The following is a 15,499-nucleotide window of genomic DNA, read 5'->3' on the forward strand; positions in this document are numbered from 1 at the left end:
TGAACCGACGGCTGGGTGGAGGCAGCAGCGGGCCGTCGGGGCAGAATGTGTTTGATAGCCTCAGTCTGCTTCTGGGCGGTTGAAAACTGTTGGGCAAAATCTTCAACCGCTCCGCCGAAGAGGCCAGCCTGGGATATGGGGGCGTCGAGCAGACGAGTCCGCTCAGCGTCCCTCATATCGGCCAGGTTGAGCCAGAGGTGTCTCTCCTGGACCACACTAGTGGACATCACCTGGCCCAGGGAGCGTGCGGTCACTTTCGTCGCCCGGAGAGCGAGGTCAGTGGCGGCACGCAGCTCATTGAAGAGCCCTGGGTCAGTCCTCCCCTCGTGCATGTCCCTGAGCATCTGGGCCTGGTAGACCTGCAGAGTGGCCATGGCATGCAGTGAGGCGGCTGCCTGCCCCGCAGCTCTATAGGTCTTCGCCACCAGGGTCGACGAAAACCTACAGGCTTTGGAGGGGTGCTTAGGATCACCACGGGAAGAAGCGCTCTGAGGACACAGTTGCATCGCAACAGAACGTTCAACCATAGGTACCCCAGTGTACCCGTAAACAGCCGCCTGATCGAGAGGAGGAAAGGCGGAGGAGGTCGCCGAGCGATCACGGGAAGACAAGGGTGCCTTCCAGGACCTCGAGACCTCCTCATGCACATCCGGGAAGAAAGGCATTGGAGTCGGACGCCGACGTGAATCGGCGGCCGCCCCCAAAAACCAATCGTCCAGACGCGAGCGCTCGGGGCAGGGTGGTGGATTGCACTCTAGCCCGATGCTCGCGGCTGCCCGGGAAAGCATGGCCGTCAGCTCGGGATCAGGATCGGGCAATGCTGACGCGGCCGAAGGCGGCAGCACAGCCGACCCCTCATCTCCCGAGGACTCCTGCCCACCTTGTGATGCTGTGATCGACATAGCATCGTCATTAGGAGCGCCAGACGGCGCGCCCAGTCCGCCACCGACCGTTGGCCGGGACTGATCGAGCGCATCATCTGGTCGGCTCGCGGGTTGCGGCACTTGAGAGGGGGATGTGGCCCGAGGACGAATCGTCGGTTGTTGTTGCCACACCGTCACCCTCAGGTCACCCTGGCCACCAGCCGAAGTACCAGCTCTATTTGCACTAGAGCTGGTAGATCGGGGTGTGGATGAGGGGACTCTCACTCTTTCGAGATCACTGAGTCTCGACCGTAGTGTCGCGATGGTCATGTTTCCGCAATGAAAACATGAGTCATCCACAAGCGCTGCTTTAGCGTGCTCTAAGCCCAAACACGCAAAACAGCGATTGTGCCCATCTAAATCAGACAGCCAGTGACCACAACCAGAAGGGCACGGGCGATGCATCTTTAAAAAGACGTGCCACGCGCTTTGCTCTTTTAGAGAGAAGGAAGATCCCCGCAGATGCTGAAGCGACCAGGGAGAGAACACACACACACTGGCAGATCACTGCTCAGATCGCAGGGAATGTGCACTCGCTGGAACTCGCTGTCACACCAACACCTGGAGGGAAGCTCGTCTCGAAGAGGAATAAAGAGATGATACTCAGGATGGCTTGTGGAGTGAAGGATAAACTTGGCTCCGAAAGCGAAAACATATCTGCATGTTGCCGGCTCACTTCCTTATATACCCACACTGTGGGGCAGAGTTACGCTATGCAAATTCAGCAGACCCATGGCATTTGCTTGCCATTGGCTCGTTTTATTAATATTCGAAGAGGATAGGCTTCTAAGCGAACCCCATTCGTCGTCATTCGACGTAACTCGAAGTGACAACGAAAGGGAACTTCTAAACTCTTACTTCAGCAAAAAAAAAAAAAAAAAAAAAGTATACACAAATGTGATGTTTATCTAATTCTAAAGTACCGTAATTTTTGATTTAGATAAACCAACTTTTGCTTTGGTTGAATTCGAAAAGGTCAGCAGCAAAGACATTGCAAAGACAGCAAAGCATATTTTTATTAATTTTGAGGAATACTGAAAGTAGCTGTTCACATATCAAGAATAACCATCATGTTTACACAGCACACAACACCTCTGCACCACACTCCTCATGTCTGATGTTGGCATTTCATAGTTTTGACTTGTTTCTACTTCCACGAATTGGACAGTAAAAAGTAAAATTAAAGTAAAAGTTTTAAAGTAAAATTAAATAAAATACATTAAGCCACATTAGACCTATGCTAAATCATTTTAAGAATTTTTTTTTACAAAAAAATATCCTAAAAGTTGTGCATATGACTAGTGGGTTATAAGCCTTGGTATATTTATATTATTTCATATTTATATATGATTTATATTATAATATTAGCTTGCATGTGATCCACATTTGTATCCATAATTCAAAAAGGAAATGTTGTGTTCGGTAAGTTACACACCCAGTGCAATGTGCCATTTCTGAATACGGACAAGGATAGAAGTGAGCTTTGTCAAAAGTGAAGATTATCAGTAAGTGAATTCAATCTGTTCTTCGCACAAAAGCTTTTTTTTCTTCTTCTTTGTTTGTTTCTATTTTATGGCAAAAATTGTTTCTACTTAAAGTTTTACTTTTGTGTTCCACAGAAAAAAAAAGCAGCAGCTAAGTGTTTTATTTGAGGATAAAAATAAAAAAAGTCAGCATTTTGGGTGAATTTTTTTAAAAACTGAAAACTTTCTTTTCAAATGTGTCGTTACACTATCAAGTCATTTTAAATGACAGGTTGAAATAGCTTCTTAAGCTAACAATGGGACATTCACAATTTTTACTGTACATTCACATCAATGTAAAGTATTTGGTTTTCTGCGTTGCTAGCTCACACACTGCTGCTGGTTTTATCTTCCCGTGTCATTTCCACTGCAGGATTTGAAGAGGAAGAAACATTTCCCCCTCCCACCCCCATCCTCGCTCTCTCTGACTCTTTGTCTCTGTCCTTTCCTCCAATTTAATGTGAAAATCATTAGCTTCGATCAATGACTGTTCCACCTCCCTTATCTTGTGTGCAGCAAGCTAGCGGATTTTTTCTGCCCATATCAGCGTTTAAGAAGCCCATTAAAAATGAAGAAGTCACATGGCAAACACAACTCTTCGCCGCTGCTCATCGATTCATAGTTTCTGTTATTAGTGCCCTGTGCAGTTTTTATCAGAATGGTTTTTAAATGGGTTTCAAATATTTTACTGTAAATACTATATCTAACCTCCCCTAGGGGTCATATTGATCTATTTGTGTGTATTTGTGTCTACAGTTCCCAGTAGAAAACTGATGGATGTAAAATTGCATTGTGTGATAAACTATTTCCAGCATCGCGTAGCAACCAGAGCAAACAGAAGACCGGGGAGAGTTATAGTTTGTAACTAAACTTGATGGCACACTTCAAAGCAGATGCCATTTTGTCCAATTCTGAGTATTTATGGACAATAGACATTTCTTTTTTTTTTACTTTTAACTTTTTTTTTATCTCAAAGACCATGTGAGCCACTGGATGAAAGGAACTAATATTTGCCTATAATGGGTGGGAGACATATAAGCCTAAAAAAAGTTTTAATTTTTTACTTAAAATATTAGGCATAAAAAATATTGAGTTGTGTTGTTCTGACTCTTGCATTTCCCAAAATATATGTGGTCTTTTAGATTTTGTATTTGAAATTGGATTTATTCACCAATTTGTTGCATTCGTGCCTAAAATTGTCATATGGTGTGACAAAAGTTATTCTATTCAAAATGAAAATGGGATATACTCTCCCTAAGTAACTACCTTCAACATAAATCGTTATCATTACTATCTTAAGATTTAACATTTCTTTTGTTCAAATTCATTAGATTTTGTATTGTTTTTCTAAATCATCATGCAAAGTAAGTCATCTCTCCTCAGCCTTTCCAGATATTTTAGATTAATTATGTTAAACCTGGTTATAAATATATGAAAATACTTGTGACTCTTGCTGACACTATTTCTCTTGTGTTCCATTGACTTTTTTATGATTTATAATTAAGAAAGTATTTTTACTGGCACAATTCTGAATGTCACACCAAATTATATAGCGTCACGCTATATGATCAACTGCACCACTCCACAATTTGTCAATGCAAAAAACTGTATTTTATTTGGATTCAACATTCAATTAATTAAATTCAGTTAACATTAATGATTAAATTCACTTCTTTTTTCCTTTTTCTGTATTTCTTTTGTGCATATCTCCACATCTCTCTCATTTTGTCTTGTCTTGGAGAAAGAGACTGTACACTGAATGCCTTGAGTTTTCCCTTTTGTTTCTTCTCTTCATACCTGGTAATGAAAAATATGTATTAAGATATTTTCATTCCTTTCAGTTTCACCATCTTGATAATAGTATCATGTGTTGAAGTTACACTATGTTGTGGCCTAGGGTTTCATCCCTATAGTAGGTGTCTATTCTGTGTGAACTGGCATGATCTCTTTACTTTTTTCTCCTTTCCCTCAGGACCTCCTCTCTCCTTTCATGGTCAGCATTGAGTCTTTCCCTGTATTTGTGTGTCCTCTCTTTACTTGACATTTCTGCCTGACAGACAAAACATTGCATCTTTTAATAGGCAAAGCATTGCAAATATGGTGAAACATGGTTAAATTAAGTATAAAATTGAAAAGAAATACATTAATTGTATAGTTAATTTAATGTTCACTATTAAATTCATTGAATGTTTTGAATAGTTATTTATTTATCATTAAAAAAGGTGTATGTAATATTGTGTGACAAATATATCATATGGTGTGACTTAGAAAAACAGTCACACCATATGATACAGTGTCACACCATATGACGTTGTGTTCAGTTAAGCTAATCTCTTGGTTAACTAAAAACAGCTAGCTTATACTTAGCATGTAAATTGCCACATGGCAGGAATGATTTTTAAGAATTAATAAGTAAAATTTGTATAAAAGCGTTTCATTTTTATGTAAATATAGTCACACCATAAGACACAAAACATTGACCACTAGTGAGCATATCAGATACAGAGCTTTTTAATTAAAAATTAAAAAGCCAGGACTCACCTCTTGACCTTACAAACCACTCCAGAGATGACACTGCAACTTCCTGGTTGAGTGTGGACCTCTTCATCATAATGATATCCAAATTATTGCCCGTTCAAAATATAAATTGCAGTGTCACACCATATGACGCCCATTTTGCGGACAAAATGTATTTGGCCAGAACTTGCTTTAAAGTCATACACAGACATCAACACTTTCTGTGTCTGTTGAAATAGCCTAATTATTTTACTTAAACTGTAAATCTATCAATTATTTATACTTTGCTGATATATATTGGCATATTAGTAAAGTCACACATATCACGGACAGTCACACCACATGACAATTTTGATGTTTAGATAAAAATTTGAAGTAGAGGTCTTTATACACCAACTACAGCTATGGTATGCTGTAATAATATCTTGTCAGAGGAACAACATGAAGATATATATTTTTAACAAATACCCATTTTTATTAGGTTATGACATCATGGACGGGTAAAATTGCATGTCATGTCTCCCACCCCTGATACAATTGGTTTATGTTCATTGGGCTTCATTATACAAATTTGCCATCACAGCTGTGCACCATTCATAATTTAATTGAGAATGTCTTTAAAATTCTATTTAAATTAAATTTAAAGTAGTAGAATAAAAATCTAATAATATTCAAGGATAAGTGTAGCTTTAGTAATAGGCCTGCATAAATTTTTTCAGAATGAATTACCCATAAACATTTTAAACACAACATGAGGTATCTCTAGAAACTCGATTATATTAAAATTATGGAAGAACACATTTTCAAAACATCCTCTGGTTCATGATATTAATATTTATTATTATAATAATATTCCATAAAATTTAATTTAATTTATTATTAAAAAAAATATTCCATATATCTGGCCTTAATTAATTATGTAATTACTAGTACAATGTTACAAATTATTTGTATTTCATTTGTGTATATTCCATGATATTTGAGATTAACTTCTTATTGGCAACAATGTAAGAACACACCCATTTTCAAACATATATATTGTACACCAAATTGATATATATGTCAATTTATATTTTTTATAAACACGTTTAAATATTTTTCAGGTTTAAGTCAAAACAAATAATTTATTCATTATTTTCCCCCATTTCTCTAATGCAAATCATCTGTTGTGTGAATTTCTTTTAAATTTCATTTCAGTAAATTTTCTTTTCCTGTCATTTTGATTCAAATTCCAATCCAACATCCTGTGTTGTAGTAAATTCAATTCAAATTCAAAAACATGAAATTAAATTAAATGTAATTGTTACAATTAAAATTGTGCCCAACAAATGTGCAGCCACAATCATTATCTGCAATCATCTGAAATAATATCACTTTTGACAAAAGGCACAGGAAATTTGTTCTAATTTGTTTAACCTCTGAAATAAATCGACTTGTTCTTTATGTTTTTTTAGGGTCAGTTAGGTTTATCCATTAATTGAGAGAGTGTAAAAAAGAATTAGGTATGCGGCTTAGCAAAAGAAGAACTAAACCTATGACAGGTGTGTGCAGAGAATCGGTGTGTGTTTCCTGGAATTACTGCATGTGTGATTGTGTGGGAATAATGGGACTTTCCAGTTATCTGAGAGGTGGGTGATAAAAGGCTTTTACTGGCAGACAAAAAGAGTGTAATCATCATCGTGATTAAAAGAGGAAAGTGTTCAGAAAGGGATGGGAGGGGGGGGGAGGAGAAATGGGAAAGCAGAGAGGTTGTTTTCCTCTGAAACTGTGTTGTTTATGGACGTGTGTGTGTGTGTGTGTGTGCAGAAGAAGACTGGCTTTTTTGATTTAGATAGTTTTTTGGATCGTTAATTAGAGCTCACAGCGGGTGATCGGTCAGAATCACGCAAGATTTCTTCATCAGAAGTATTTATTGACTTTACAACTGCATGATTGAATATGTACATTGATGTGTGGTTCTGAAACAGATAAATAAGCAAAAACAATAACCATTAGTTGAATGCAAATGAATGATTATCATGCAACAAACCTCTATTTGTATTAATTGTATCCTTTTCTAATAATATAGCAGGAATAAAATACAATAACATTTTAACATGGCCGAAACTGGCATTAAAAGAATGAACAAAGCTGTTCTGCGGGTCTAAACCGCTCCAATTATAACAATGAGAAAGGATAAACCATTCGCAATACAATGGCTCCCTCTGCTGGTCATATAAATAACTACACCAGGCCGCGCCGAGAGGTGTCACGTGACAACTAGCGTACATGCGGGAGGTGCGTGCTCTATAGCAAATTAACTGGAATGAAGGCGAATATCACCGCGATAACTCACAAACTATGCGCAGAGGGTGCTTAACTGGTATTCTGCAATGTGTAACCAAAGAATAATGCCTGAGTGGCAACCTATACATCGCTAGAAAGAAGCATAACAACACGAGGCCTAGCCGGCAGGAAAAGCTGAGCTTATATTTAGTACACTAAACAGAAAACACTACCAACCTAGCTTTCACAATGAAAATATAAGAACAGCGAAATACTGATTCTTACTTGTAAAGACGCACACAAAAGTAGGTCAGTTGTATTAAGGCGGGTCGTAAGTCCGTGCAGTCAGCGTACAATACTAGCAAAAAGTCTCGAACAGAACGCTACAAGCGTGCAGCGAGCCTGAGTCGACTTGTGATTGGCTAAGAGTCCAGGTGAAGCGAGGCGTCATCCAGTAGGAGAGAGAAAGTCACAGTAAAGTGTCTGATGCTTAGCGAACACCAGGGGGCCTTTTTTACAGCCGCCCCCAGATTACTGAAGGGAATCTGCATCAGAGGAAAAGGCGCCCAATCGTCCGTTAGTGCTTAGTCTGGCAACTCTGGAAGCTGGATGAGTCGAGCCACAGGGCGGGTGTACGACCGGTCTCCTACTTTCACTTCAGCAGATCGTATTTTACCGTCGAGGCCGGGGAAGACGCTAGTCACTGTACCCACTGGCCACAGTGAGCGAGGGAACTGCGGGTCGATGATGAGGACCGTCTTGCCGATGTGCAGGTCTGGGTTTTCAATATTCCACTTCTGTCGGGCCTGGAGGCTGGGCAGATAGAAACGGATAAAATGCTTCCAGAAGTGGTCAGCCAACAGCTGGCTATGGCGCCAACGCCTACTGCTTAGGAGCTCGGAGTCAGGATACACCACCTGCGGGAGAGAGGCATCTGGCCGCCCAATGAGCAACGAGTTGGGAGTTATTGGATCAGGGTCGGCGATGTCTGCAGATGTGTAGCCTAATGGTTTGGAATTGAGGATCCCCTCAATCTCAACTAGTAGGGTTCTCAGTACCTCATCTGTCACAAGCTGGGATCCAAGGGTGACTTGCAGGGCTTGTTTTACTGAGCGTATCTCACGCTCCCAGCAGCCGCCAAAGTGGGGGGCGTTAGGTGGATTAAACTTCCAGTCGATCTGCTGAGAGGCGAGTTGAGCTTTGATGTCGGGAGCAAGGTCAGCGAATGCTTCCCGGAGCTCTCGATCGCCACCTCTGAAGTTAGTCCCCTGGTCTGAGATCAGCTCGAACGGCTTTCCTCTGCGGGCGATGAACCGCCTCAGGGCCATGAGAAATGAGTCTGCATTCAAACTGGAGAGCAGATCGATATGCACGGCTCGGGTGGTCATGCATTTAAAGATTATTCCCCAGCGCTTTTCACTCCTCCTTCCAATCGCTACCGAGTATGGCCCGAAACAGTCTACTCCTGTTGAGTAAAATGCTGGCTTGAAAAGTCGGACTCTGGATGGAGGTAGGTCTGCCATTTTAGGGATTTGTGGCTTTCCGCGCCATTTCTGACACTCTTGACACTTGCGCTGAAAGCGGCGGATAGCCTCTCGCCCTCCTGGTACCCAATACTTGCGGCGCATCTCTGAGAAGACCCTCTCTGGGCCTGGATGGTGCAAGCGGTCATCATAATCTTGGATGAGCAGCTGCGTGACTGGGTGTTTGGCATCCAGCACCACCGGGTGAACAGTATCCAGTTCCAGTTGGTTACTATGGCGCAGACGTCCGCCAACGCGGATGAGTTTGTCACTGTGGTCGAACTCTGGCGCCAGCTTGAGAAGTCTGCTGCTCTTGGCGACTGGTTTCCCTGATTGCAGCTGGGCATAGTCAATAGGAAAACTGTCTTGTTGGACCTGTTGTAGTAGGGCCAGCTGGGCTTGCCTGTAGGCTGTGACGTTGCCGGGGGCCGCCCCATGTACAGTCTTAGTTGTGGCGGTCAGGAGGTCTTTAAAGGAAGAGAACTGCTTAACGTCAGGGAGCTGACTTAGCGTGGTAGTAGTGAAGCCGCAGAATGGAGGTTTTTTGAGCTCTTCACCCTGATCTGCCTCTGTCTGAATCTGAGGACTTTGTGGCCATTTGTCTGGGTCACACCACAAGAAGGTTGGGCCTTGACCCCACCGGCTGTCTGGTGTCAATGTGTCGAGAGGTTTGCCACGAGTTAAGTCGTCGGCAGGGTTTTGTGCAGAGTCCACGTACCGCCATGTGTCGCCCTCGGTGAGATCTTGAATCTCTGCCACACGTGTGCCAACAAACACTTTAAATCGGCATGACTCCGACTGCAGCCACTTGAGCACGGTAGTAGAGTCCGACCAGAGTACCACCCGCTGGATGTGCAATGTGAGTTCAGATTTGAGGATCCGAGCCATTTGTGCTCCGGTCAGAGCAGCGCATAACTCCAGGCGTGGGATTGACTGCTGCTTTTTTGGAGCAACTCTGGATCTTGCAGTGATGAAGGCTACTTGGACGACTCCATGAGGATTCTCGGTTCGGAGGTATGCCACAGAGCCATAGGCTCGCTCTGAGGCATCACAGAACACGTGGATCTCACGCTCACAGGTGGGAGAGTCTAACTCACGGCCAGTGTAACACCTCGGAAGTGCAATGCTCTGTAGGTGAGGTAACTCGTCCTCCCACTCTCTCCATGCGGCTAGCAGGTGATCCGGCAGAGCAGGGTCGTCCCAATCACGCTTTTTCTCCCACAGGTGTTGGATGACAACTTTGGCCCTAGTGGTGTAAGGTACTAAAAACCCGAGGGGGTCATATTGACTTGCCACCACTTTGTAGATGGAGCGCATAGTGACAACTTCTTCAGTGGCTACAGTCTCTCGACACTTGAAGGACAGGGTGTCCTCTCGACAGTCCCACTGCAGGCCCAGGGCTGATTCTTCTTGACCTGGGTGACCTTGGGCGATCCACTTTTCAGCACTAGCCGATCTCGCCTCAGCAGGGAGGTGACGGATGGTGTCTGGATGGGTACTGGCCCACTGCCGTAATTCAAAGCCTCCCTCGGCAAGGAGAGACTGCAGCTTGTCGATGATGGGCTTGGCATCTTCAACTGTAGGCACACTCTGAAGACAGTTATCTACATAGAAATGTCTTAACACAGAGTTTCTCACTGCATCAGCTGGCTGAGTATGGTCGGTGACGTGCTTCTGTAGGGCGTATGTAGCACAGCAGGGGCTACAGGTAGTGCCGAAGGGAAGCACCTTCCACTGGTAGACTGTGGGTTGTTCATCACGTTTGAGCTCCCTCCAGAGGAAGCGGAGGAGAGGTTCATCCTCCGGGAGGAGCCTCACCTGGTGAAACATCCCCCGTATGTCACTGCTGAAGGCCACACAATGTTCTCTGAAACGCAGGAGAACTGAAAGGAGAGGTGGACCAAGGGTTGGACCCGGGAGCAGGAGTTTGTTCAAGTCAGCGGCGCTGTACTGGAAAGAGCAATTAAAAACCACTCGGTGCTTGCCATTGTGCTCGACAAGGTGGTGAGGGATGTACCAGCTGCTTGAGGTGTTCTCTGTGCCATGGGGTAGTTTCGCCACATAGCCAGCCTGTTCAAGTCTCTGGATCTCTGCGTTGTAGACTTGGGCCGTCTCAGGGTTCTTCGCCAGCCGCCTTTCCATATTCCGGAGCTGAGGAAGTACTGCCTCCTTTGGTGCACAGAGCTGGGGAAAGTTTTTCACGCGGAGAAGAGGAGTAGCATAGCGGTGGACACCATCAACATCTACTCGCACTGTCTGTTTATCCAAGCATTCAAGGGCCTCCTTGTCCTGCCGTGACCTCGTACTGGCCTTTTCGCTGCGCCATGGGAGGACGTCCAGCTGCCACAGTCTCTCGACATGCTGGTAGATGTCAGCTGGAGGTGCCCCGAAGGTGGTGAAAAGACAGCGTTGTTCGATCAGGTACTGCTTTAGATAGTTGGTCGGACCTTGCAGCGTCCATCCGAGACGGGTGCGGACAGCAACCGGTGCACCAGGGGGACCAAAGATGACTGGCTCAACTGGAGTCACCAGGTGGGGGTGGTCTGAGCCAATGAGCAGTAGCGGGACAATGTCCTTGAATGAAGGGATAGGAAGCTTCTTCAAATGTCTGTATTTGCTCTGCAGTGCTTTGAAGGGATATGTGTGCTGGCCTAGCCCAAGCTTGGGTGCGGTAAAGGCTCCTTGGATGTTGTATACCATGGCTGGAGAACAGGCTGGAGAGATGCTAAATGAGACAGCCGCCCCGTGAAGCGTCTGCAGCTCCTGTCTGACTGTACGCAGGGGCAAATCCTCGAGCTGTCCTTCAAGTCCCAGTTGTTGGACTGCCGGTTGGAGGAGCAGGGTGCGTTCAGAGCCGTCGTCTAGCACAGCGTATGTCTCTAGAGTTTGGTCACCATGGCGGAGGATAACTTTACTGACCTTGAGAAGCACACGATGGCCCTGCGGTGGCTTGCCAATGTATAGCACTTGGTCTGCACTTGGTATGGGCAAAGGTTTGCTCTCACTGTACTTCACCTGGTCAGGCCTTCTCTCAGCTTTGTCAGTCTTGGCTAGACTTCTCTCGCTGACATCGTGCAGGGCAAGCAGGTGTCTACTGTTGCATGTTTTACAGCACATCTTCAGATCACATTCAGCTGATCTGTGTTCTCTGCCGCATCGCCAACATCGGTTGTTGTCCTGAATCCAGTTACGTTTCTGGGTGGCGCTGAGGAGTTTGAAATTTGCGCAACTATTCAGAGTGTGCTTGTAGTTCTCACAGAATGGGCAGAACTTCTTTGCATCTAGACTGGTTGAAGGAGTGGATTTGGCCGGCTCCCTAACCGATTTGGGTTCAGCCCCCAGCATGAGGACTGAGGCCTTAGGGGACGACTTGACAGTACTCTTGGAGTCTCTGGGCTTAGAACCAGTGTCCTTTCTCAATCGATATTGTGCTACATCCTCCTGGATCTGGAGCTCGTATTCCAACCAATCTGCTAGGTCCAGAAGAGTGGGGATAGGAATGCGGAGCGGGTGGATGTAGCGCCTGAAACTGGACCTGAGGTCGTGCGGTAGCTTGCCCAGTAGACGGGTGACATGAGAACCACAGTCCAGCTCAACTTGCCCCTTTAAACCGAGCTGCTCCAACATGCTCACCAGGGATCTGACGTTCAGGGCGAACAACCTGAATGACTTGATGTCTCCACTCTGAATGTTGGGGCCATCCATCAATTCAGCGATACGCTGAAGGGCGAGTTGGTGTGGCTGCCCGTACTGCTGGTTTAAAGCTGCCATAGTGTCAGTGAAGGGGTAATCAGAATTGCTGTAAGAATCTGCCACCAGCAATGCTTCCTCCAGCTTCAGATGATCCACTAAAATCTGGAACTTGAAACGTTCAGTGGCATCTCTTGGAAGGAGATTGTCTAGGGCAATACGGAGTCTCGCAAAGTCTCTTGGGTTAGGACAGTTGAAGTTCGGGATGGTAGGAGTGGGCCCTCTGTATGTTCTTTCCTGTCCACCAGGAGGGGTCACTGAGCGTCGGCGTCTGGGCTCGTGCCGAGGTGAAGTGGGACTACGTCTCTCACGCTGGTCTGGAGAGTAGCTGCGGCGGCGTGCAGGAGAGTAGTCACCTCGGCGTGATGGTTCTTTGTATTCTCTGGAGGAATAACAAGAGTCTCTGTAGCTGGCGTGGCGCTCAGGTGAGCGGCGGTGGCTGGACTGCTCATAATTATAATGAGAACTGTAGCGCCCTTCCCTGGACTCATAGCCTCGTCGCGGGGCCTGGTGTTTGTTGCGTACTGACTCAGGAGAGCGCTTTGGTGAGGGAGAGTCATACCTGGTTGATTCCCTGTAGTCCTTTGTCTCTCTGCTGTAGTCATGATGCCTGTCAGAGGACCGTTGTGGTGGTGTCTCCCTGTCCTGGAAGTAGACTGATTTGTACCGGCTTGGAGCACCTCCATAATCCAGCCCTTCTCTGTAAAGTCTATTTCTGGCAGTTACAGTACGTGGCTCAGGACGGAAACTGCTGGGCTCCGCTTTGGCTCTGAGCTGCTCGTTCTGTATTTTTAATTCCTCCATTGATGCTAGGAGATCTTCCCTTTCACGCTCTAGTATCCGGCGCTCCCTTCTCCACTCATCTGCAGAAGATTCCCATTTGTCAGTGACTGACCATCGCGCTGGGCTGTGATGCAGCTGACCTTCTGGGGATGCAGAGCGTGAATCAGGTCTGCTGTGGTCCTCTTCGTCTAGCCGCTCTCTGGACTGTGACTCAGAAGACTTCTTGGTTTGAGATTTGGTCGGGAGATCAGACAAGTCATAATCTTGCAAGTAGTTAGGGAGGGACCGCTGCCTCCTGGATCGTGCACTAGACTCTTTATCCGAGGTGGTAGACATCTTGCTCCGCTGCAAGCTCTGGATCCGGCTCGAAGGACCACTTTGTGCAGAAGAAGACTGGCTTTTTTGATTTAGATAGTTTTTTGGATCGTTAATTAGAGCTCACAGCGGGTGATCGGTCAGAATCACGCAAGATTTCTTCATCAGAAGTATTTATTGACTTTACAACTGCATGATTGAATATGTACATTGATGTGTGGTTCTGAAACAGATAAATAAGCAAAAACAATAACCATTAGTTGAATGCAAATGAATGATTATCATGCAACAAACCTCTATTTGTATTAATTGTATCCTTTTCTAATAATATAGCAGGAATAAAATACAATAACATTTTAACATGGCCGAAACTGGCATTAAAAGAATGAACAAAGCTGTTCTGCGGGTCTAAACCGCTCCAATTATAACAATGAGAAAGGATAAACCATTCGCAATACAATGGCTCCCTCTGCTGGTCATATAAATAACTACACCAGGCCGCGCCGAGAGGTGTCACGTGACAACTAGCGTACATGCGGGAGGTGCGTGCTCTATAGCAAATTAACTGGAATGAAGGCGAATATCACCGCGATAACTCACAAACTATGCGCAGAGGGTGCTTAACTGGTATTCTGCAATGTGTAACCAAAGAATAATGCCTGAGTGGCAACCTATACATCGCTAGAAAGAAGCATAACAACACGAGGCCTAGCCGGCAGGAAAAGCTGAGCTTATATTTAGTACACTAAACAGAAAACACTACCAACCTAGCTTTCACAATGAAAATATAAGAACAGCGAAATACTGATTCTTACTTGTAAAGACGCACACAAAAGTAGGTCAGTTGTATTAAGGCGGGTCGTAAGTCCGTGCAGTCAGCGTACAATACTAGCAAAAAGTCTCGAACAGAACGCTACAAGCGTGCAGCGAGCCTGAGTCGACTTGTGATTGGCTAAGAGTCCAGGTGAAGCGAGGCGTCATCCAGTAGGAGAGAGAAAGTCACAGTAAAGTGTCTGATGCTTAGCGAACACCAGGGGGCCTTTTTTACAGTGTGTGTGTGTGTTGCACAGATCAATGCAACTCATCCACTTAAATCTCCTGATCCATTCATCAATACAAACTAATGAAACAACCAGACACAGACAGACACAAATAGAGAGATGGGGAGAAAAGCAAAGCAAGAAAGACAGAATGAAAAAGGAACTATTGTTACATTTATACATATAACGTAGCATTAGAACAATTACATGCTACATGTTAAATCCCATGCCACAGCATTGAAGGTTATAAATAGCAATTATTATATAGCAATATCACGAGTGTTGTTGTAATTCGGGTGTATACACAGTCCTTATGATATTCAGACCAAGAGCACGGTTGTAAGTGTGATATTTACAGTATACAACTCTTCAAAAAACAAAGTCAATATTGAGTCCATGCGCCATGTCAAAGGTTACTCTTTCGCCGTAAATCGATGCGTACGGCCGTCGGTCGGAAGCTATTTTTGACGATAATCTTAAAGGGATAGTTCACTTTGAAATAAAATTTTGGTATGTTTTAGCTTACCTGAAGTGCATCCAAGATGTAGGTGTCTGTCTCCGCAGTAGTTTCCATTTTGATATTTTTAGGTCAAGCCGTTCTTGTCTGTCAGTCATATAATGCAGGTATACAGTATAGGTAGGCTACTGTATCCAAAAGCATGCAGAGATGTCTCTAAAAGCATGCAGAGAAAAGTCCAAATTAAAAAATTCCCCATCGTAAGCGCACATTGATGGCCTAAGCTCGCGCGAACTCATCCGGGAGTGTTGAGTTTTCACTTATTCCCAATTTGTAAGCCTTCTATCTTGACACACTACTCGCTTCATTGTTCAGGTCAATCAAAGGCATACGTTGAGCCGTA

At 44.7% G+C, this 15,499-nt stretch overlaps 1 protein-coding gene across 2 annotated transcripts; it reads right to left on the bottom strand.

Moving 5' to 3' along the window:
* Window positions 1-6,762: 6,762 nt before the first annotated feature.
* On the bottom strand, window positions 6,763-14,627 carry LOC307000026 (uncharacterized protein). 2 transcript variants are annotated; one of them, XR_013797958.1, is made up of 3 exons: window positions 14,415-14,627; window positions 7,514-13,822; window positions 6,763-6,921 (listed from the first exon to the last, which is right to left on the bottom strand). XR_013797958.1 is itself a non-coding variant. In XM_079615234.1 (2 exons), the coding sequence occupies exon 2, from the start codon at window positions 13,618-13,620 to the stop codon at window positions 7,813-7,815; it is 5,808 nt and encodes a 1,935-aa protein (XP_079471360.1). In that variant the 5' UTR covers window positions 13,621-13,822; window positions 14,415-14,627; the 3' UTR covers window positions 6,961-7,812. The 2 variants fall into 2 exon arrangements, 1 of the variants encoding a protein (XP_079471360.1); XM_079615234.1 differs by lacking the exon at window positions 6,763-6,921 and having other exon boundaries at window positions 6,961-13,822.
* Window positions 14,628-15,499: the final 872 nt, after the last annotated feature.

The sequence above is a fragment of the Phoxinus phoxinus genome, assembly GCF_949152265.1.
Source record: "Phoxinus phoxinus genome assembly, chromosome: 6".
In the NCBI taxonomy this organism is placed as follows: domain Eukaryota; kingdom Metazoa; phylum Chordata; class Actinopteri; order Cypriniformes; family Leuciscidae; genus Phoxinus; species Phoxinus phoxinus.

Excerpts from the sequence above, each read along its gene's own strand:
- LOC307000026 (XM_079615234.1), bottom strand. The coding sequence starts at position 13,620 with ATGTCTACCACCTCGGATAAAGAGTCTAGTGCACGATCCAGGAGGCAG.